The sequence below is a fragment of the Mustela nigripes genome, chromosome 3 (genome assembly GCF_022355385.1).
Source record: "Mustela nigripes isolate SB6536 chromosome 3, MUSNIG.SB6536, whole genome shotgun sequence".
NCBI lineage: Eukaryota > Metazoa > Chordata > Mammalia > Carnivora > Mustelidae > Mustela > Mustela nigripes.
The window spans coordinates 58,155,645-58,180,258 of record NC_081559.1 but is presented as its reverse complement, the minus strand read 5'-3'; the positions used below and the strand labels follow the sequence as shown (position 1 = coordinate 58,180,258).

Below are 24,614 nucleotides of genomic sequence, written 5' to 3'. Positions count from 1 at the left end.
TCCCTAGAAGCACAGTAATTCCAGGCAGAGCCAAAGCCTGTTGTGACCTTGTTCCTTGCACCCTGAGGACTATGGAAGGAAGAGGGAGCAGGAGGGGTATCAAGTGGGAACCCCCACATACCCCATCCCTGACTTTACACTGGGTCCTCCAAAACTGGTTGGGAGGCCCCAGTGGCCTTGACAGCATCTCTGTGGGGCTGAGACTGCCTCTTCTTATCGTCCCCAATTTTTTTAAAGCCTGACCTGCTCAAGCTCAGGTCCATGAATTTCACGGATGGCTCTATTCCCCTGTTTTTTTCCTTTTTTCTTTTATTTTGGATAGAAAACTTGTACTATAAGACTTAAAACCTCATCAGAGCTGTGGTCCTGTGGTGGCCAGATTCAGGATTTGATAACTCACCAAAATGTCTGGAACAGTTACTGCATGTCGGGGGTTATCGTGGGTCTGGGGAGCTGGCCCTAAACAGTAGAAGGGAGCTGCCTGCTTCCATAGACCATTACCATCTGTGGGGAAGCAGGGGGGAGGCAAGCACCTGACTGACTTTAAACAAGAATAGTACTAGAACAAAAATGAAGGGTGACAGAGAAGGCAGAGGGACACAGAAAGGAGTTTCTCTTTATTCCATGCAAGAATGTGGATGATCTCAATTCTACTTTTAAAACATGTCTCTGACTTTCTTCATACATAATAGAAGCAGGTTGGGAAGGAGCATTTGTGAGATGACAGCAGACTGGAGAGGGGGGTAGTATTGGAGAAGTTAAAAAAAAGAGAGAGAGAGAGAGAGAGAAAAAAAAAAACAACAACAACAGGATGGACTTTGGAGGTAGAGTGTGGTGGAAAGCAAAGAGGGAAGGAAGGCACCCAGATAAGGATGATTCTTGAATTGTTGTCTGCGTAGTCCAAGTGGAGAACTTTCTTGTGCTCTCAGGGCTCTGTCTTTCCCACGAGAGCTAATCTGCAGTGGTTCCTCTGAACTAATTCCTTTGTCCTGGTGCCTTTGCTTCAGGGATCAGGAGGAAGTGCTCAGGGACGCCTTCTCCACTGTGCACCAAGCACATACTTGGCAACAGATGGTGATTCTCCAGTTCAGCAAATATTTATGGAACATCTTCTACATACCAGGCACTTTGTTACCCACAAGAGATATAAAAATGATAGGTACGGCCCTTATCCTCGAGCAATTCCCAATATTAAAGGAAGCATAAACAGTAACTATAGTAAAAAGGGCTCAGTATCCTTCTAGTAAAAGATCAAAGTACTAGGGAAGCACTAAAGGGCAGTGATAAATGTTGTCCGGGGAAGTCTGTGTAAAAACTAACCAGGCATAACCGTTTAATAATTAATGGGCCCAAATACACTCTTTCCAATACCGGAGCCACCAGACCAAGTCCCAGGTACACCGTTCACCACCGTGTTTTGCCCTCAGCAATTACGGCCCCTGATTCTGTAGGAGGACTATGTCAGAGTGTTTCTGGCTGCAGGTAACAGAGTACCTGCCCAAAACTTGTTTAAACTATAAAGTTTCAGGGCGCCTGGGTGGCTCAGTGGGTTAAGCATCTGCCTTCAGCTCAGGTCATGATCTCAGGGTCCTGGAATGGAGCCCTGCCTCCAGCTGGCTCCCTGCTCAGTGGGGAGTCTACTTCTCCCTTTCCGTCTGCCCCTGGGGCTTTCCCCCACCAATGCATACTGGCTCTCTCTCAAATAAAATCTTAAAAAAAAAAAAAAATTGTTAACTATAGAGTGTTACTATTGTCCTATTGTTAGCCTCTAACATAACTGGATGCGTAGAAGTGGGGCAGTTCTTGAGTTTAACGTAGTGGTCCAACAACGTCCTCAAGGGCCTGGCATCTTTCTGTCTTTTTAGCTGCACCCCTCCTCAGACTGTTGGCTGATCTTCTCAAGCTTGCCTCTCAGGGTCGAGTATGGGTGTCACAGAAGCGCATCATTTGTTCACACAACTATTTCCCAGGACAGAAGATGATACTTCCTCATTCACAGTCTGTACTATCAGGGAGAGATAGCCTTTCCAGAAGTCCCTAGGCCTAAGGCAGACCTTCCCTCACATCTCATTGGCCAGCTTTGTGTCACTCATCCATTCTAATCTAGTCACCAGCATGGGGAAGGAAGGTTGGTCTCTGGATTTGTGTGTGTGTGTGTGTGTGTGTGTGTGTGTGTGTGTGTACTGGATTAATCGAGACTCATATTTCTGGGATGAGGAGGAAACTTCTTCCTTAACACATGGAAGGGGAAGGAGAATTACCTAAGGAGCTGGGAATTCCAAAAGAAAGAAATGGGTGGGGCAGAGGGTTTATGCAGGCATATCGTATATTTTATCATTGTTTTCTTTTCATTAGATTGAAAGATTTAATTAGCTAAAAAAGAAAATATATGCCAAGTGCACTCTGATCTCTGAAGTATCTGATCATATAACTTTCCTTCCCCCTTTCCCACTTGCTTTCCTAATCACCTAAATTTATTGCAGAGCATACTGTTTCGATGTTGTTTTCTATCCTAAAGGCATTTTGGGCCCCGTACCCGCTCTAATTTAGCATCTAACATGATTAAGAACAGGGAGGAATTGATTTGAAATATTTAAGATACAAGTCTGAGACAGTAGAGCAGATCAGAAATATCTGAGGGGAGTTACTCTCAATTTTTTCATTAAAAACCCATATAAATTGTCACATTTTATCCAATTAATAATGCGAAAAGGTAGTAGAAACAGTCAACAAAAAATAAAAAGAGGATTGTTTTAAAATACATGGTAAGCATTAGACCTGCAACAGTTGACCCGGGAAAGTAGGATTTGAAATAACTAATGGCCATAAAAACAAAATACAATCAGTAAATAAAAGCAAACAAAATAAATTCACTGGGTCTGGATTTGATGACCCAAATCTTTATTGTTAAATCTCTGGGTTTGGTGGGGGCATCATTACTACATGGTAATGATTTTTTGCAGATGAAAGTGGTTTGACTGTGCTGAAAAGAAAATCTAGAACCTGGTATCAGTGGCTTCTCGTGAGGCCTGGCAATCCCAGGCTCCCTACCTGCTCCCTTACTCATGCTGCTAGTGGGCTGTCATACGTCTTCCTGCCCCAAGCCCCCAGCATCCCCTCAGCTGACAATCTGGCTTCCTATTTTAATGAGAAAAGAAAGGCCCTCCCAAGAGAGACTAGCCTCCATTCCCACCAGCCCCTCTGAGCCCTCACCTGCCTTGGCCCCTCCTAGGGCATTAGGCAACTTTTCCAGCACCTGCTAGAGGCCAGATCCTCCTTTGAGCGCGGGTTCTACCCTTTATGCTTTGCATAGAGATAGGGCTCTGGCTATTTCTCCTGCTGTCTGCATCATCAATTTCTCCTCTCCATCTAATTGTGCTATAACCTCTCACGAAAGGAAAGGAAAAGAGGGAGCAGGGAGGAAAGGAGAATCCTCTCAGAATCGCACATCCTGCCAACATCTCAGTCCTTCTCCCTGCTCTTTCTACCACAGAACTCCTCAAAGAGCTTTGTCTTATCTCTGTCTACAGTTCCTCTTCCCATTCTCTCTTAAACCCACTAGAATGAGGCTGACCCCCACCCCGCCACTGAAACAGCTCAGTTCTCCTCAAGCTCCCTAACCTGTGTGTGGCTAAGTTCAAAGCCCAGTTCTCTCTCTGTGACTCACTGTCCTGTCACTTGGTCTTCCTTCCTTTCCCCCTCCCTCTGGGTTTCTACTCTTCTCCTGGTGTTCCTTTTACCTCACTGCATGCCCCCCCTCCCCATTCTCCTTAGAAGTTTCTCTTCACGTCTGACTTCTAACCTTGAACCCAGCAGGGCTGCACTCTGGAACTTCTTCCTTCCTTCTTCCTTCCTTCCACTGGGTGATCTCAGGGAATCCCATGGCCTTAAACACTATCTATAACCCGACAAAGCCCCAATCATCAGACCAGACCTCTTTCCAAAACTCTACATGTATATCTGAGCAGGCATCTCCATTTGGATGTTACTGGCATCTCAAAGCAACATCTCCCCAAAGTCCTGTCAAACCTATTCCTCCCTTATGGCACCTTGTCTCAGCACATAGCAATGCCGTTTCTCTAGTTGCCAAGCCCAAGATCCGTGAAGCTTTTCTCAATTCCACAGACTCATTTATATTCAATATCCAGTTGGTCAGCAAAATCCCATCACTTCTGTTCGCATGTTCTTTGAAAATTTGACCATATCTCACCACCTCCATTGCAACGCCCCAGTCCCAGGTGCCCATCACCTTTTCCTTGAATTCTTGCAAAAAACCTCCCAATTTCCTTAAGCTTCCACAGTGTGTTCTCACCACAACAGGAAGGTGACCAAGGGGACCAGAATTCTAAAATGACTCCCCAGGGATGCCTGAATGCTTCAGTTGATTAAGTGGTTAAGCGTCTGACTTCAGCTCAGGTCATGATCTCAGGTTCCTGGGATCATACCCCAACACTGGACTTCATGCTTCACAAGGAGTCTGCTTGCCCCTCTCCCTCTGCCCCTCCCCCTGCTCATGCGCGCTCGTGCTCTCTCTCTCTCTCTCTCAAATAAACAAATAAAATCTTTAAAATAAAATAAAATAAAATGACTCTCCAAATTTCCTCCTTTCCCCCACGTACAAGCTATGAGATCATGGATATGATGGATTTAATTATGGTCATTAGGTTGTGTTCTGTGACACAGTCCACTTCAAGAAAGGGAGATTACCTACATGGGCCCGACTTGATCACATGAGCCTTAAAAAAAAAAAAAAAAAAAAAGTAGAGTTTTTCTGGCTGCTCACAGAAGGGGTAGTCAGAGATTTTTGAGGCACAAAAAAGATTTTTCACACCATTGCTGATTTGGAGGGGCCCATGTGACAAGGGATGTGAGAGGCCTCTCCGAAGTGATAGCAGACTTTGGCTGGTAGCCAGCAAGGAAACAGTGACATCGCTCCTACAACCGTGCAAAACTGAATTCTGCCAACAACCTGCATGAGCTGGGAAGCAGCTTCCCCCTCACCATACCCTTCCCACCCCCACCCCCAAACCTGGAGCCTCCAAATCAGGGTGAGGGCTCAGTGTGGCCAAAGCCTGGATTTCTGCCTTGGGAGACCCTGGGCGGGGAAGCCAGCCATGCCAGGCTACAAGTCCCACCCACTGAACTCTGAGCTAATAGGAGGTGTTGTATTAAACTACTGTGTGTGTGTCATTTGTGAAGCAGCAACAGAAAACTGATACAGTGACCACTTTGAAACAGAGGTCTGATCACATTTTTCTCTGCTCCGAAGCATTCGATGACTCCCCATCTTTCAGAGCAAAAACCACAATCCCCACAAGGGCCTAAAAGGCCCCTGTGACCTGACCCTCCTCGCTGCCCCTCTGAGTTCCTCCCCTGCTCCTTCCTCATCATTGTTCACCCATCCGGCCTCTGAGGTTCCAAACCTGCAGATATTCTGCCAGGATCCCTCTTCCCTGGGACTGTCTGTTGCTTACCCCCTTACCTCCTTCAGGTCTCTGCTAAAATACCACCTTATGCTTAGGGCCTCGCCTCACCAAATTACTGAATACAGCCCTCTCTCCAAACCTGACACTCCTTTCCCCCCTCCTAGCTTTACTTTCTCCACGGCACCTATGACCACCTAACCTATGGCATTAGGTACTTAGACTTTGTTCCTGTACCTCCCACCGTTGGAATGTAGGCTTCCTGGGAGTAAAAGGTTTCTTGTTTTGTTCATGTTTTCCATATTTTGTGTCTCTAGGGCCCAAGAATATTTTTTGATTAACATTTTAATGTTGCCCGAATCTGATTAAAATAATTATATTCATAAATATGGAGTCAAGTCACCCATTTGTCTAGTACTTCCTGTGTGTAGAGTCCAATGCTGGCTGCTGTCTAATGAAGATAAAATAAGTCATCCTTCCAGCTAGCTTACAACTTGTTTAGTTAAGACATGATTGTCCAGATTAAATATTCAAATAATGATATAAAATTACCTGATTAATTGGCCAAACATATTGTCCAGAAAATAAACCCCCATAAAGACCAGGAAGGAGAAATGGGTGTGTTGTAAGTAGCGAGGGCTAGACCCAGAGACATGAGGAGGAACAGTGACAAGATGAAGACCACAGATGTGGATTGGCGATTTCAGACTTTGCTGATAAGATAAACACAGGCAGAGAAATGAGGAGATGGCAGCACAGTCAGATAAACCTTTTGTTCTGATCGCTGCACCCTGTGTCTGCTTAAGGGCAGGGCAGAGGGAGCAGCAAAAAGACACTGGATCCTGAGGGAGGAGAAAAGAAAACATGTCCCTTAGGATGAAGAAGACAAGGATTGGAGGCGCAGGTTGGGCCCACTTCTACCTCCAAGTGTCGAGGAAAGGGTGGAGGCGTGGTGGGAGGGGCATGGCACAGACGCGGGGAGCGTGGTGGGGAAGAAGCTCCTCAGGGTGGCTTTCGCTGTAAAGGAAATATCATTGTATCTTTTTATTGGATGACTTCATACTCATGAAAATGGTCACTGCAGGGCCCAAGTTATTCAGGATTGTGTTATGTCTTACATCTGGAAACCATGAAAAGAAAGGAAGAAAAGAAATTTATTGAAGTTCCTACCTTTGGAAGAGAGAGTGGGGGTGGTCCAACCTCCTTTCCAGGAAGTCACAAAGTTGCCTTTTTTTTTTTTTTTTTTTTTTTAAGATTTATTTATTCATTTTAGGGAGGTGGGGAGGGGTAGGAGAGGGACAGAGATTCCTCAGGCAGACTCCCTGCTGAGCATGGAGCCAGACTCAGGGCTAGGTCCCATGACCCTGAGATCATGACCTGAGCCTGAAATAAGAATCAGACGCTAAACCAACTGAGCTCCGTGGACACCTCACAAAGTGGCCATTTTTAATAACGGTCTGGAGAGAAAACACTGGGGTTTTCTAAAAAATAAATGGTACCCCTTAGATTTTGCAGCACTAGGACCAATGATGTTCTGATACAACCTACCAACCCCACAAGTCCAAATGATACCCCCAACCCATCTGTCTGGATTCATTGTGAACATTGATTTTGAACACTTCCCTAATGCCTAATGTATCCACAGCAGTTCACAGAAACTGCCTGGACAGCTTCTACCATGTGCAGCGACCCTCCCAAACACTCGGGTTGATTAGAAGAGTGGTTGTAACCACAGGGTTCTGAGCAATGCTGCTTCTTCAGGTGTAGCTTCTTGGGGCTTAGTAGTCACGGACTTGAGTTTGCTTACCCTCTAGGCCTGTCTGCACCTCAGTTTCCTTACTTGTAAAACTGAGATGAGAATAACTTACTAAGTGTACAATGCCTGGAACAACCCAGCACCCCGGAATAAGTCTGTAGTTATGATTCTTTATGTATTTTTAACTTTTTTGTTCCTTTAACAGTCCAGAGACTAGCACTCTAATTACACTTGTCTCACACTCTTGAAAGTTTTGCCTGAAGAATTCTGGGAAGGGCAATTTTTGTGGCAGTTTTGTTTTCCATTGAGCATCTTTCCTCGTATCCTAGAAGACAAGCACTTATCACAGAGTCACCTTGTTGATTATGCCCATAAATCTTTCTGAAAAGTTCTTCAGCGATTCAGTATTAGAGCTTGCAGCATCACCAAAGGCTGATGTCCTTTAATCGGTTTTTCTTTCTAGCACAAACTAGTCATTCTCGGTTTACATGGTAATACCTTTTTTTGATGTCCCACTACAACTACTTCTAAGTATTTTTCAAGGGAAAACAGCCCTTTGCTACAAGGGCTGAATGTTTCATGGGCTTGTGAATCATTTATCCACGTAGTTCATAGATTTTCACCTTTCACCTCTTTCTCGTCACTTGGGATTACACTGGCTTAATGTCAGTCAACATCTTGGGACGTAAAAGCCTTTATAAATATGAATGTCGGCCATTATCCTACCTGTCTTATTTATTCCCAGAAAAATCCTAACAGGGAGAGAGGAAGTGACTATAGATAATAAACAAACAAATAAATAAATAAATCCCTTTCCATTTCAAAGAGGAATAAAGCCACTCAGATGTTCTGTTTGGTTCAGGCTTCCGGTGTGGGCTATACTTCCTGACTCATTCCTGGGGTCAAGGCAGAGTGAGTAGGGCAGTGTAAGCTGGGTTTAGACCAGGAAGTCCCTCTGACCTTGCACTTCTTGCACAGTGGCTGCAAATCTTTTCACCTCGTCCTGAATTTTGCAGCATGAATATTCTGCCCACTTTTGCTTTTCTGCATATATATTGGAGTCTTATGCTGATGTTCTTACTGTTTCAAGGCAATTAGAGTTTCAACCTCAATCTTTCAAAATCAATCTTGGGAGCAGTTATGTTTTGTATTTTTTTTTCTTACAATTCCTGAGGAATGTCTACCCGGTGTCATCAAAGAAAAGCTAAGTGTGGCCACTGTTGTTTCTAAATAAAGTTTTATTGGAACATAGCCATGTCCATTCAATTACATGTTGTCTGTGGCTATTTTCAAGCTACAGGCAGACTAGAGTAGTTGCAACAAAGATGCATAACCCACAAAACCTGAAACATTTACGGTCCGGCTCCTTAAGGAGAGGTTGCCAAACCAAGGTCTAGATATTGGATATTTGGAGCCAGAGAAGACCATATTTGATAGGCAAAATGTGTAAGGTTTTATATTGCTAAATTATGGTGGTGTGAAAAAATACAGAAACCACACTCGGTTTCTCGGAAGAGGGATTTAATATAAAAAGCGGTTGCACAGGGGTGCCTGGGTGGCTCAGTGAGTTAAGTCTCTGCCTTCGGGACAGGTCATGATCTTGGGGTCCTGGGATCGAGCCCCGCATCAGGCTCTCTGCTCAGCGGGGAGCCTGCTTCCCCCACTCTCTCTATCTGCCTCTCTGTCTACTTGTGATCTCTGTCAAATAAATAAACAAAATCTTAAAAAAAAAAAAAAGGCGGTTGCACAGAGTAGAGAGCAGAAGAGAAATTCTGAAGTAACTCAGAGACAGAAGCTGCAGCAATGGCTTATCTTTGGGGTTGGGAACAAAGATGAAGGACACAGAGCGTCTGGGCTCAAAAAACTGAGGGGTGTGAGGCACCCAGCTGCTTTTGCCACCACTGGGAGGCATGATGAGGAAGGTTTGGGTACTCCAAAGGAGCTAGAGGCTGAGCCAGGTGCTACTTCTGGGCACATGCTAAATGGATCAGCAGGAGGAACAAAGTTCTTTTTCTTCTACTGGCCAGTCCTCTAACTAGACCTGCCTGACCAGTGCACTGCTCTTCCTACTACCACAGTCACTTGGAGTTCACAGTGTTGGTATTTGGAACCATGTTCCTGTGCTAGTAGTATCTGTTTTTTATTTTTTCTTTCAACAAATACTTAGGAATCATCTTTATATGCTGAGCACTGTTCTAAGCTGTGGTGTTATAATAGTAAATGAAACCAAACACAACAAAATTAGTGCCCCTGTGGAGTTTACATTCAATCAAATGAGGCAAGCAGTAAACAAGATAAAGTAAAATATAGATAGATAGTATCACTGTTAAGGGGAAAAAAAAATATATATATGTATATATATGTGTGTGTGTGTGTATGTATGAATAAAGTAAGAAGGGTTCTAGAGAATGCCATGGGGGATCAGGTCTCAAAAAAAGACCTGGAGATGGTAAGGAAAAATAAGCCTTGGGCATATTCGAGGTCAAGAACTTTCCAGAAGTAGGATACAGAAAACTCAAAGTCCCTGAGGCAGCAGTGGGAGGAATGTGTCTAGTGAACAGCCCGAAGGCCATTATGGAAAGAGAGGAGAGATACAAGGGGAAGAGGAGGAGGTGAGCCTAGAGTTGTGACAGACAGCCTTCTACTCTGTTGTTCCATTTATCCCAAACTGTTGCTGTTCTGGGAGATATGCATGGTACCATTTGGTTGGCCTTTCAAAGTAGACTTTTGGGAAAGACAGCAGAGTGATTCTGTCTCTAACAAAAGTTTGGTCATCTGACACTCTGACCTTACAAGTAAGTGCATGGAGGAAGCAGTCCCAGGCTCCCTGGGCTCCAGCTTTGCAGGCATGCATTTATCAGGCGTCATCACTTGATGGACATGGGGTGGTCCTCTTCTTGAGGTGAATCTGGCAATCGTGATTATGGTCTAATGCCTCCTGCGTTGATAATCAGAAAAACATCCCTCCTCACAAATCCTATCTAAGTCCACCAAGTTCAGCGTTTTCCCTCCATGCTACGAACTGCTGATGCCCGCTGTGGATGGGAGGGAGGGCATGAGAGACCCGTTCAAGGGAGAGAGTGCCACTCACTGGCACTGAGCAAATGACTAGACTGTGCTTATCCTAGATGTTTTCTCAGCGTAATGTTCCTATGCTCTCTTATTAGGATCATTTGGGATATGAACAACCTGAAACTTGTTGTTTTAATCATTATTTTATTGCAAATCAATCTTAATCTCAACATTCCTGCTCAGTACTTGAGAGGAGAGACTCCTCTGTTCATGTTTGTAACCTGATTGCCTAGCACACGCTTGGAACAAAACAACAATAAATAGTGTGACATATCAGGCGCCTGGGTGGCTCAGTGGGTTAAGCTGCTGCCTTCAGCTCAGGTCATGATCTCAGAGTCCTGGGATCGAGTCCCACATCAGGCTCTCTGCTCAGCTCTCAGCTCTCTCTCTCTGCCTGCCTCTCCATCTACTTGTGATTTCTCTCTGTGAAATAAATAAATAAATAAAATCTTTAAAAAAAAAATAGTGTGACATATCTGGAGAGCTTTCTGAATTCTATGTCCTAAGCTAAGCATTTTACATGCTTTATCCCACTTAACTATGGCAAGTCCCCATAGGCTACGTAATGCTATATTCTGGTTTTATAGATGAAAAAGTTGAAGTTTTGAAAGATTCAGAAATTTTCCCAAGGCTTCACTGCAAGAATTAGACCTAGGCTGAAATCCAGACTCTCTGATTTCAAAGCCACCAGGGACCCAACACTTTATTGGTATTTGTTGGATCAATTCAGATGGGTGGTAGCCTGCCCACATACGCTACTGGGCGATACAGGGTATGCAGTGTCTTCCAGTCAATTTCTTCTTCTGCCTTCTTGATTTTGCTTCTTCTGTCCCCATGTCAAGGCTGCTATTTTGCTGTGGCAAATTCTGAAGCAACACACATTTCATTTCTTTAGCATCAGTACAAAATGTTAACTAATTACCATATGGAAACCAAGAGCTCTATAACCAGATATCTTTTTTCTGTGTTTAACAACTTAATAAGTTTATGAGCCATAAAGAGCACATTTCTTTTTAGTGGCATTTCATTAGCTACTTATTTACCAAAACAATTTATTTTTGTGAAGTAGAAATATTACATATCCCAGCCCAACACAGACAAAAAAGTGTATCATTGGGCTGCCTGGGCAGCTCAGTTGGTTAAGCGACTGCCTTCGGCTCCGGTCATGATCCCAGAGTCCCAGGATTGAGTCCCACATTGGGCTCCCAGCTCTATGGGGAATCTGCTTCTCCCTCTGACCTTCTTGTCTTTCATGCTCTCTCTCACTCTCTCTCTCTCAAATAAATAAATAAAATCTTCTTTAAAAAAAGGTTATTATTAATGTATACAAAATAGTCAAAATATTCTGCAATCATAAGGTAACAAGTGGTCAAGGCAAGATGATTCCATGAAACTACACTACGTCTTTAATTGGATCTTACTATTTTGGAAATACTTTTATTCAGAAATTATTTTGATCCTACAAAAAGAAGGCTTTGAGATCCCATACACTTTGATAAGAATCTATTATTAGGTTAAATCATTTTAAATACTGCTATTCTACCATTTTTAACTGAAAAAAATGACATTTTCAGATGGTCCAACCCAATAGCTATTCTCAACAGAAAAGTAAAATCTAAAGTTGTTAACATTTTCTTTTCTTTTTTGATTTTGAAATTCAAGAAGACAGGAATCTAAGAGTTTCTATAAAAGCTGATGGGTAACATATGATTAACTGCTTTACTTGGCGAGCACAATGCTTTGAACCGATAAGTCAAATGAACGACATGTCCCAGGCCCACCAGGAAAACCACACGAGCAGCCAAAGACCTTCATCTGTTGCCACAGCAGTGCCCTGTCAGTGAGCAAGGAGACAAGGGGAAAGAAACATGAGCGTGTCCTGTAAGTGTTTGACAGAATAGGTTGTAACTTGGCAACAAACTAGGAACTTGCTAAAGGTCAAAACCTGGACTTGGCACTCAACGTTTTACAGAGCTCGCTTATCTAGATGTTTCAAACGTATCTTCCAGTGTGCACTGCTTATCAAATGGCAAGGCAAAAAACAAGGAACATTTGTTGCTTGGTTTGCTCCAATTCAGCAGCGTTGTTCTGGGACCGGGTAGCCAGGATATGGAAGGGAGCTCGCGGGGTCATCGTTGAGTGGGTGAGCGAGCCTGACACAAACCAGAGGCACCCCGGGGTCTTCATAGATGTCCTGCGCCATAGCAGGAGTAGTAGCACCAGTGTTGATATCTGGTACATCAACGGATGGAATAAAATTATCCTGGGCTCATTACAAGCAAACATGGTAGGAGCCCAAATATGGTAGACTTGATGGGTCTATGAACACTATGGTCTGAGGAGAGAATGAGCTCAGCCTTGTCTGAGATGGGGGAGAGATTAAGTGCTCAGTGAATCATGCATCATGAATGTGAAGGGTGGTGCCATGGGCAGCAGGTGACGTCACAGGGAATTTTGCCTCAATGATTTTAATAGTCCAGATTTTAGTGTGTTATCCTAATAGTCCAGATTTAAGTGTGTTATCCTAAAAAGCCAGGGTGAATACCCTTACATGAGATAGCGTTTAAAGGAGATAACAATGTATGTTATCTGTTATAAGTACTCGGTTAATTCTCTCCTTACAAAATCAAGAGGCTGTGGGAGATGTTCTAAGTTGATATGTCTGTTTTATTAGAGATATATGTTTTAGGTTGTTCAGGCAATGCTGCATTTAAAAAAACACCATAGACTGAGTGGCTTAAACAACAAGTGTTTTTATCTCACAGTTTTGGAGTCTGGGAAGTCTCAGTCACTGGCAGATTATGTGTCTGGCATCTAGTGAGGGCCAGTTTCCTGTGTCCTCGCACGGAAAGGACAAGAGATCCTTCTGGGCACTAATTCATAAGGGTAATAATTTCATTTATGAGTGCTCTACCTCCATGACCTAATCACCTCCCAAAAGCCCCATCTCCTAATACCATCACATTGTGGGTTAGGATTTCAACATATGAATTTTGGAGGACATAAACATTTAGGTCATTGCAATGAAGTGTGTTTGCATGTGTATGTGTAAATTTTCAATATCAATAGGTCTATCCAGACATTGATATCAGCAGGTGATACAGGACTATGAATGTCTATAACCATTTATATCTTGAGTTGTACTAATTTTGGAATGTCTTTTGTGTCCATTTTAGACAATAGCTCTTGATAACATCTTGATATTATATATAGATAGATAAATAGATATCTGCAACAGTATTTTTCAAATAGTACTTACTGTTCAGTGCATCAAAGAACAATTAGATGAATATAAACAACTAAGGGTATTTAGTGAATAAATCTACAGATATGTAGAGTTTCAAATATTTTCTGTAGCATAGGGCTTGACAATTGGCAAGTTCAAGGGCTGGTTTTACCCATTTGCTCTATCTCTGCTAACAAATAGAAATATCTTTCTAATTTTCTGGGGTGAAATGCAGGCCTGAATGGAAAAAAAAAAAAAAAAACAGGTTGGGTTTTTTTGGTTTTGTTTTGTTTTCAACTTATTTAGCAAACTAGGCTTAAACAAAATCAATAAATTAATAACATGTAACAATTTATCTACTGAAGCTGAAAGTTTTATAGGCAGAACCAAGGCTATTTATCAGATAAGATCCAAAGAAATAAAATCTTGAGAACATCTCCTGAAAGAGCATTTCCTGTGAGAGAATCACCTTTCTACAGACCGTAAAAAATTAACAAGAGAAGCTGCTATTGACTTTTCAATCTCTGAAAGAGTAAGAACAGTTCTTGAAAACTTACAATGGTGCTGCTTTTATGCGCGTATGTTTGCAAGTAGGTGGAAAGAATATAGTATATGGAAGATCTTTCTAGGCTGCTTGTCACCAGTGGGGGTTCTGTGATTGGGGAATCACGCTGGCCTCATCAGCCTTGGAGAATGATATCCCATGTCATCAACAAAAGCTGTGTGTACCTACTATGGCATAGAACTGGGCTAGGTACTAAGTTGATGAAAAAGAAACAATCAACCATCCCAAGACCCTTTCTTCAATGAATAGATAGCCTAGCTCAGTCCACCACAGTGGTAGGCATGGAAAAATAGCTATCACCAGAAGTTCTTAATTAGAAAAACCAAATGAGTAGTCTGGGGGCAAAAGTCAGAGAAGGCAGCACTGACGTCTTGATGAGAGAAGAGGGAGCTGGCAGGTGGAGGACTGTGACAGCCCGGGAAGCAGTTGGAGATGCTGCAGGGGAGAGGCTTAGGACAAGGAGCAAAGTCAGAAAAGCCAAAAAAGAGGGCTTACTGGGTCCAGTAGGCAATCAGTGTGAATGGGTTAGAGGGTTCGTACATGAAGTGAGTGTAAATGAGCCTGGAGAGTCTCATGCCAGACTGTGGAGGCCATGCTTGTGGCGCTGAGGAGTTGGAATCTTTCTGTAGGCAATGGTGAATCAGGGGAGGCTTTTGAGGAAAAGGTCACTGGGATGAAAGTGGCATTTTGGAAAAATCTTTCCAGGGGTTGTACAGTGGAGGGATTGGACTGGGGAAAGACTAAGGGCAAGATACCCAGAGGAACGATGTCATAGGAAGAATCAAACGGGGTTAACCAGATATCGGTGGTAGTAAAAGAGAGGAAGACATCAGAAATGATTTTTAGACTTTGAATATGGATTTCTGGTAACAGAATCTAAAACCACACAAATTCGCTAAGGAAAAGTATTTTGGAAGGAAGGCGTTAATTTAGATACGGGAAGTCTAGGGTTAATATGGGGCAAGTCAACTAAGAAGGGCCAAGTCAGCACTAGAAATATGAGTTTGAGGTGTGAAAGGCTAAGGTAATGAGTATAGGTTTTGTCATGAATTTAAATGGAAAATACGCCTGACTTCTCTGGAGTCCTGTAGGAGGAAAAATGAAGGGAGACAAGAGCAAAAAGCTGAAGATTGAGTATTAGGGCATTACTGCCTTGGAGGTCAATAGAGAAAAATAAAGAGATAGAAAATGAATGATCAGAGGTTAGAAGGAGAAGTGAGGTGTCACTGAGTCCATGGGAGGGTTTCATGAAACCCTCCCCCAAATGCAAGGAAAGGTCACCATAGAAACAAAGATCAATGCATTAGACAATCACCCTGTCTTAAAGGTCCATGCAAAGCAAGAGAGTGTGGAAAGGCACCTTCAGGCCTCTAAAAAAGACAGCCTAGCCTTGTGCCATCTGCTGCATGACCACCGATAGCTACTGACCAGGAATGTGTCTAGTCAAATTGGGACATGCTGTAATCATAGACGACATACTGGATTTCAAAGAAGTAGTATAAAAACAAAGAATGTGAAAGATCTCCTTAATAAAATTTAAATATTGATTCCATGTTGAAATGATAATATTTTGAATATATTGGGCTAAATAAAATATGCTACTAAAATTATTTTCACCTTACCAATCTTTGCATATGGCTACTAGAAAATGGACTCACGTCATATTTCCCTTGGATTTGGGGGATCTGGACCTTCATGAGGAATTTCACTAACGTGGGCACTAATACAGCTCAGGGAGACACACCACTCACTTGTGCTCTACCAATTAAGTGGATTTCCACTCCATCCATCCAGCCTGAAATCCTTCAGAATGTGTTTTGCATTTTGTGAGTGTAATTCCTATAGTTTGCGACCAGTGTGTTTTGCAGTGATCCATTTGTTTATTTTATCCCAAACTTAGGTTATTACATCTTACTGAACATTTGGCTCTTTTCTTTAATCAACAGATGATGCTACAGCTGACAGTCGCAGAACTTACACTCTAACTGATTATTTAAAAAATACTTTTAGGATGAAATTCTATTCCTTGAGTTGGATTTCAGGTAAGAACTTTTCTGGGGGAGGGGACAGATTTTTAAGCCTGTGCTCTTTCTAATTAGGTTGTGGGACACTTTTGTGGCCCTGAGAAGATACCCTTGTTTTGTTAAGCCATATGGGAAAATATTTTTCTCTATTTACAGGTACAAAGGAAAATAAACCTATATTTCTTTGTTACGGGCTATGAAAACTTAAAAGTGAATTGAAACTTTGACAATAATGATGGAAAAATGGATGCATACTAGTGTAATATTCATCACTTAATGTTTTTCCAACTTCAAAATGCTTATTTAGTACTAGTGTGAGCTTAAACCTTCAGTTTTGTTTTTTTTTTTTCTGTTTCATTTTTAGCTTATGGAGATTTTTAATTGCAACTTGAAATACTGATCCAGCCATTTTCTTTCTTTAGATCAGGAGTACCTCTACAAACAAGAAAATAATATCTTGCTATTCAATGCTGAATACGGAAACAGCTCCATTTTCTTGGAAAACAGTACATTTGTATGTTTGATTGCATAATTCATTTATACTTTAAGGAAATTCTGAGGATTTTTTTTTTCATAACCTTTCAAATCATGAGTACTATCATTTCTCATCCTGTTGAACTCTCTCTGCAGCATATGGCACAGTGGATCTTTCTCTCCTTCTTGGAATGCTCCCTGCCTTGGCTACCTTTTAGTCTCCCTTGACGATTCCTCCTCCTCTGCCCATACTCCTAAGCGTAAGTGCCCATCAGGGCTCTGTCTTCCCTTGCTGGCCTCTCTCCACAGTTTGCCTGCTCTCCTTCAGTGAATTTCATGCCCTTCCCCAGCAAGGGGGCTCTCCTGTCTGGCCTTGACTCTCGAATGCACATTTTCAACACTAACCTTCTGCCAAGATCAAAGTCTCTATTTCTCATAGCTGGCTTGCTCCTGCCCACCCTTGACCTGCAGGTATTTTAAGCTCAGTATCCCAAGCTCAACTCATTATTTCCCCTTCACTCTGCTCTCAAGCTGAAAGCACCTTATTCCTTTTCCTGAGCTCCCAATCTTGGTAAATTATGCTCCCCTCCAAGTCACGTAGGCTAAAAAGTGAAATTCTACTCCCTGAATCCTCAGAATCTTCCTTGATTCCTCTGCCATCCCTTGTATTTGGCCATTTAACAAACCCTATCACTTCTTTCTCTACAATGTCGTGTCCCTCGGATTCCTATCTCCACCATAGAGCCCTGGCTCAAGGCCTTTTTAATCTGTGTTAGTACTCCAGTCTTGTGTCCCTGTCTCCATTCCGTAGATGAGACCATTGCATTGCCCAAGGCCAGGGCTGATGCAGACCCTCTCATCTCATGTCTGCCACCATGTCCTAGAGCATCTCTGTAAAGAGAGATAAGACTCTATCACATCCATGTATAAAAAGCGGCTTAGAGTTCCACTTCTTATATTTGAGGCCCTGCTGCTTTTCTAATTCTATGTCTTCTTTTATATGTTGTCTGATGTACCCTATACTGTACTCAGTTTACACCAAACCTCTGGGCACTCTTAACATGCATGCTCTCTCCTACATTTGGTTTTTTGCTCATGCTCTTCCCCCTGCTGGGAAATTTCTCTCTCTCTTCCTGATCCTTACCCTCATGGCGGTCTTCCCTTGGTTAGATTAAATTCTTCCCTGCCTGGTTCTCTAACCCTGATCACCATACACCTTGCATCATGATCATTTGTGGGGGGGATTGTGCCATTTCTAAGAGCTCCCAAGGCATGAGCTACATGTCTGTCTAGAACTATACCCTCTATGTAGTAAGTGCTCAGTAATGATTGTTAAGTGCAATTGTTCAATTGTTCTTTTTTCAACTTGTTTGACAGGAGGAATTTGAACATACTATAAATGATTATTTGGTATCTCCTGATGGACAGTTTATTCTCTTAGAGTACAACTATATGAAGGTAAAAGAAATGCTTTCTTACTGTGACATTTAAAGAATCTTATGGGTATGTTATTTTATAACTGATTCCCAGTCTGTGAATATTTAAGGTTGACGCCTAAGTACAGAGAACAAACTGAGGGTTGATTGGAGGGAGGTGGGTGATGTGCATTAAGGAGGTACTTATGATGGGCACTGGGTGTTGCATATAGGTGATGAATACCTGACTTCTGCTCCAGGAACTAATATAGTACTATATGCTGACTCACAACATTTAAATTAAAAAAAAGAGATTGACACCTAGGTAATATAATAGGCACTAAAACCTCACTAATTCAGTATCAAAAGAAGAAATAGCCATTCTCATTCATAAAAGGTAGGTCCAACAACTATTTTAAAAGAAATTCATTTTAGTGTTTTTAAATGCTAAGAAGTATAAATAATGTATTATAGATACTAAAAGCATAAGTTAACAAAGGAAACTTGTAATTTAAAAGCAAGCTTCCATGTCTGATTTGCACAGCCAGTAATAGAACCCCTTATTTCCTTTGTCTCAACTTTACATAAAGTAAAACTCTCAATAAGTATTTACCTCAAAAAGAGTTGTACTTCTTATCCTCCAGAAGAGACTGTGCAAGGTGACTCAGACCACCTTGCAGCCTTCAGGTGCCACCATATACAAACCATTCTCAAGGGGGAGCCTCAGCCCAACATCAGATTCTCCCATGTCAGGAAAGTTTAATCACGTATCCTCTTCATGGTCAGGCTGGCTGCAGATCGCCAGTACCTTTAACTGCAGCTTTTTAGTTATTCCTGAATTTGACAACTGTCACCAAATACAGGAAGTTTTGAGATTTGTAGGAAACATTAAGGCAGTGGGGGGAGGTTGTTGGATGTAGGCAAGGAAATAATGAAACAAGATGGGATCAGGAGGGAGACAAATCATAAGAGACTCTTAATCTCAGGAAAAAAATTGAGGGTTTCGGGGGGGGGGGGAGGGAGGGGGGAGGGGGAGGGGGGAAAGGTAGAGGGTGGGGGGGAGAGGGTGGGAGGGTGGTTGGATGATGGACATTGGGGAGGGTGTGTGCTATGGTGAGTGCTGTGAAATGTGTAAGCTTGATGATTCATAGACTGTACCCCTGGGCCAAATAATATATCATATGTTAATAAAAATAATTTAAAAAAATTTTTAAAAACCCTGTAGGGATATTCTGCTTTGAAAACAAAATACAACGCTGGGAATCCCCACCTTTGCCCTTCTATTCTAGAATAAATAACAAATACTGAGAGGCTTTATCTCATACCCCAATGCTTCTTTACTCAGGCAAAGCAAACCATTTCCTACTCCATTTCCCATTCCAATGTGGTAACTTTGAATCATAGTATTTACCCTGAGCTCACAGTGTCTTGCTCCATTTCCTGGACATGAAGACTCTCGGATTATACTACTAACCCTATCAGCTGGGAGCCGATCAGAATCCTAGGCCAACTTCAACACATCTGTTTCCAATTAATGGATTATTTATTTAATTCAGTGGTTTTTATTGGTGTCTGAAGATTAAAATAACTTGATTAGCTTCTAAAAATTCCCAGTGGGCAGGTCCAATCCCCAGATTAATAAATTATAACCTCTGGAGTGAAGCGGACATCATTTTTTTTTTTTTTTAATGGGTAGATTCTGAATGAGCAACCAGGGTGGAGAACCACTGAATAGCCATTGCCCATGTTCAGGACAAACATATAAAGACAATGAGGTGAAGGTAGAAACAGAAAGGTAAATACCAGCTCAATTTACTGTTTAGCCAAGTTCAGTAAGTGTCATATGTTGCATTTCACTGGTAGACCTCAGTTGGAGAACCATCACTGGTAGTTTGTATTTATGGAATCACTGGAGTTTCCATGTGCATTTAGCTGCTTTTGCTGTTTTTCTCATCCCACGTTGCTATATTCCTTCATCCCACTGCCATGCATGCATTTCAGGCAGTCCCTACGTGCTCCTTTTAAAACCTACGGTGGGTTATGTCATGCCTGTGCCTAACCCCTCATGACCAGTGGTTTCCCATCACTTTCAGAATAAAACACAAACTCTAACCACAGCATCCTCAGAAGCCTGTGTGACTGGACCTCATTCCGCCCTTGCTAACCCATCATCTGTTACCCTCTCTAGACTCACCGTGGTTGGCCAGTGCTTCTCACCCCTGTCTGAACCTTGCAGTCACCTCTAGAGGTTTTTAAAAATGCAAATGCCTGCAACCTACCCCACACCAACTAGTTCAGTGTGGTGATGGGGGGCAACAGCAGACAAGGGTTCTCCTATGACTTAAGGGCTCCCAGGTGATTTAGTGGTCCGAGAACCTTTAGGGGCACTCTTCAATTTTCTCAAGCATCATTCATTCCCATCTAAGGGCCAAAGTATTTGCTATTGTTTCCTCCTGGAGCCTCCTTCTGCTGATTATCTAACAGTGATTCCTTTTTTAGTAATTCAGGTTTAGGCTTTCTTAGACTGCTACACCTAACTTTGCCCCCTGCCACTCTGTTCTCCCACACTCCACCATTCACTCTCTATCACATTAGCTTATTTTACTCTCTATATACCTTTGATTGCAGAGCACTAAATTGTAAGATTATTGAAAGTAGAGCACTCTATCTTCTATTTTATTTCTTAAAATATCCACTAGAGTTTTCTGTACAGCATGCATGTGCAACTTAGAATAATTTCCAGTCATTGCCTCATGCTCCAGAATGAGTCACAGTTGCAACCCCTAGCGCATGCGGACAATATTCCAGTTGACTAATCAGTTCTCAATAAATTTACCCAAAATAAAGAAAAGTCAGTTTTATGCTCTTTCCTTGGAGGTCTGCTGTGCAAAGTTCTTTAGATTCTACTCCATGGCTTTTCCATGATAGAGTTAGTGCATTCAGAAAGAGCAGTATTGCTTCTATGTTGTACCCTACAGCCTGCTATGGATGTTCCCCCAGCATCTCCATTCACTGCTGAGTGCTCCAGAGGTAATAGTTGCAACAACTATGATATGTTGACAATATTCTAAGGCTCTACTCAGACTTCACATGTATTCTTACGACCCTCTCATGAGATTGTGGCTGACATCACCCGCATTTTCCTAGAGAGAACATTGAAGCTTAGAAAAAAATTTGCCTGATATTACACAGCAGAGGCTGGCCTTGGTCCATTTAAGCTGCTCTAACAGAGTACCATATACTGGGTGGGTTAATAACCCATCTATTTCTCATAGTTCGGAAGTTAAGAAAGAAGTCCAAGGTCAAGGTGCTAGCCATTTCAGTGTCTGGTGACATCTCACTTGATGGAACATAGTTGACCGTCTTCTCCATGTCCTCAAATGGAGAAAGGGCATGAAATATTTTTGGAGTCTCTTTTATAAAGGAACTAATCCCATACATGAGGGACCTACCCTCATGAGCTTGTTACTTCCCAAAGGCTCACTTCCAACATCATCACACGTGGCGGGGGGGTTTAGGATCAACATATGAATGACAGAGGGTGGGCAACAAACATTCAGTGTATAGACAGACTTGAATCCAGATTAGAAGCTCCAAATCTTGAACTCTTAAACGTAATCTTTCCCAACTTTGTGCTTCAACATCTTTCTGCTACGATGCTTTTTTAACCCCTTCCCTTTGTGGCAGTTCTCTGTTTTGAGACTCAGTCTAAGGATCAACTTTTCTTTCTCTCCAAGGCCTGATTTATGATTCTGCTTCTCCCCACCTACCTCTGTTAGATGTCCTGTGGTTCTTTCCTTGTGTTTACTTGCCCATATGTATCCCCCATTCAACTAGGAGCTCCTCAAGGAGATTGAGCCTGTCTTATCCAGTAATGCCTGATAGAGGAGAATTGCCAAAGTTTCTAACCTTAATAGAAGGATGAGTCTGTTTCAAAAGATGAAGTGAACATTCCAAACTTTTTGGGTTTCCTTTTGCATCTCATGATGGATCTGTCATCCTGAGTGATCTCAAACCTTCTTAAACCTCTTCATATTTTTAGCCTGTAATATACACCTTTTGGCTCTTTTAAGTAGAGTATTCAAAGGTTTCCCAGGAACAAGCATGGATTGTGTCAAAATAATCCAGGATTTTTAAAAAAGTATGACTTGCAAAAAGTAAGGTCTTAATACATAATTGTTGACATGAGAGGATAGAAGGATGATAAATGATAAGTGGGAAATACTCTTCAAGGTTAGAACCTTTGGCTTGTATCGGCCCTGTCTTATACAAGCTGGGTATCCATGGAATACTCATTTCTTTGACTTCATTTTCATGGGTAAAATTTTATTTTTTTGTTAGTTTAGCTTATTTTTTGAACAGAGACTATGTGACTTGCACTAGATGAGACTTCAGATTTAAAGATGAATAAGACACAATTTCTTACATCTAGGATTATGGTAGGGCAGACAGACATAAAGCCATGTTATTTCTTTTAAAATATCTTTAATGTATAAATGCATCCACATATAAATATAATTTTTCATAAATGCAAATCTGTGTGCATGTGTATGTGTATGTGTGTGTATATATACATTATCTATATATATATTCTTCAGTCTTATCTTTTTTCCTCTTATGTCTGTCTCCTTACTCCTCATCTCTCCCCCACCTTTTCTCCAAGTACCACATGGTAAGAACCTAGTATATCTCTATCTCCATATTTTATATTTTCCCCTTATTCAAATAATTCTATGAAGATAGATATTATTTTAGTCATTGCTTATTCTATAAAAAATAAAATCCTATTTTCCATACTTTTCTGTAATTTGCATTTCTCAATGATTCTGTGTGGAACTTCTTCCAAGTTATCTGGCGTAGCTCGAATTCGTTTATTTTTAAATTAATAGACTTAATTCTTTTAGAACAGCTATAGGCTTAGAGAATATGAGTGGAAAATACAGAGTTCCCACATACGTCCTCATCATCTCCCCCCAACCTCTGTCCCAGTTTCCGATATCATTAACATTTTGCATTAGTATGATACATTCATTACAATTGATGAGCCATTATTGATACATTATAACCAACTAAAGTCCATAGTTCTCATTAGGGTTCATTATGTTGTACATTCTATAGGTTTTGGCAGATCTATAAGTTATAATGACATGTATTCACCATCCTGGTATCATAGAGGATATTTTGCTTCAGCTCTTCATCCCTCCTTTCCTCCAAACCCTTAGCAACAACTGATCTTTTGATTGTCTCCATAATTTTGCCTTTTCCAAAATGTCATATGGTTGGAATCATACAATATGTAATGTTTTCAGATTGGTTTTTCTCACAGGAAAATATGCATTTGAGTTTCTTCCATGGCTTTTTGTGATGTAATAGCCCATTTCTTTTTGTTGGTAAATAATATTCCAATGTCTGGATGGACCATAGTTTGTTTACCCATCACTTATTGAAGGACATCTTGGTTCTTCTAAGTTTTGGCAATTATGAACAAAACTAAAAATTTGTGTGGAGGGTTTTTGTATATGTGTAAGTTTTTAATTCCTTTGGTTAAATAACAAGGAGTTTGCTGCTAAAGGTATTTGGGTTTGGAGTTTTTTTTGTGCACATGTTTTTACTTATTGATTCAATATTTTTTTAGGTATTAGACTATACAGATTTTCCATTTTTTGTCTCAGTTTTGATAACTTGTTTTCCAAGGAATTTGTCCCTTTCTAAACTTCTACATTTATTGGCAAAACAATGTTTATAAAAGGTCTTAATCCCATTTTAATCCCATTTTAAAATTTAAGAATTTTAATTCTTGAGATGGCAGTTTAAAATATCAATGGTATATATGTTTCAATGTTAACAGATACTGCCAGGTGGCTTTCCCGCCCCCCCCCCAGGTGACTTTCAAAAAATCTGTAGCCTTTTATATTTTCATGATCAAAGTAGGAAAGTATTTCTCCACATCACCAGCAATAGGATTATAGATCTTTTAAGTATTTTGTCAGTAAGATGGTTGAAAAGTAAAACTATTGGGGCGCCTGGGTGGCTCAGTGGGTTAAAATCTCTGCCTTAGGCTCAGGTCATGATCCCAGGGTTCTGCGATTGAGCCCTGCATTGGGCTCTCTGCTCGGTAGGGAAACTGTCCCCCCACAAGCCTGCTTCCCCCTCTTTCTCTGCCTGCTTCTCTGCCTACTTGTGATCTCTGTCTGCCAAATAAATAAATAAATAAATCTTAAAAAAAAAAAAAGGTAAAAACTTGTATTTTCTTGGACAGGTAGACTTCCCATGCTATGGTTAATGTTAGGAGTGATGTTTGCCGTGAAGCAATACTTCAGCCCACTGTGATCTTGAGAAGTTTCCTTGGCAGGGGTGATGCCAGAGCTAGGTTACAGATGCAGTCCAGAGGAATTTATACTAGATGTTTTCTAAGAATCTCTTCCTAATTCCAAAATTGTAAGGATTGAGCTAGGAATTATAAGACATGATAAAATGTGAGATTTATCCAATGTCATATTACTTTACATGTCATCTTATGCTCGTATAGCAAGTGGCTGAACTGTCAAGAATCACAGAAGTCTGAGATGTCTGTTTTCTTTTGTAGCAATGGAGGCATTCTTACACGGCTTCATATGACATCTATGACTTAGCTAAAAGGTCAGTGACTTCCTTACAAA

At 41.5% G+C, this 24,614-nt stretch overlaps 1 protein-coding gene across 2 annotated transcripts in view; it reads left to right on the top strand.

The window, feature by feature from the left end:
* Positions 1-24,614, top strand: part of DPP4 (dipeptidyl peptidase 4) — a 79,237-nt gene that overhangs the window by 6,819 nt on the left and 47,804 nt on the right. For both annotated transcript variants that reach the window (XM_059394079.1, XM_059394078.1), the window contains exons 3-6: positions 15,989-16,084; positions 16,489-16,580; positions 17,918-17,998; positions 24,542-24,594. In XM_059394079.1, the coding sequence (XP_059250062.1) occupies positions 15,989-16,084; positions 16,489-16,580; positions 17,918-17,998; positions 24,542-24,594 (322 nt within the window). The remainder of the gene's footprint in view (positions 1-15,988; positions 16,085-16,488; positions 16,581-17,917; positions 17,999-24,541; positions 24,595-24,614) is intronic.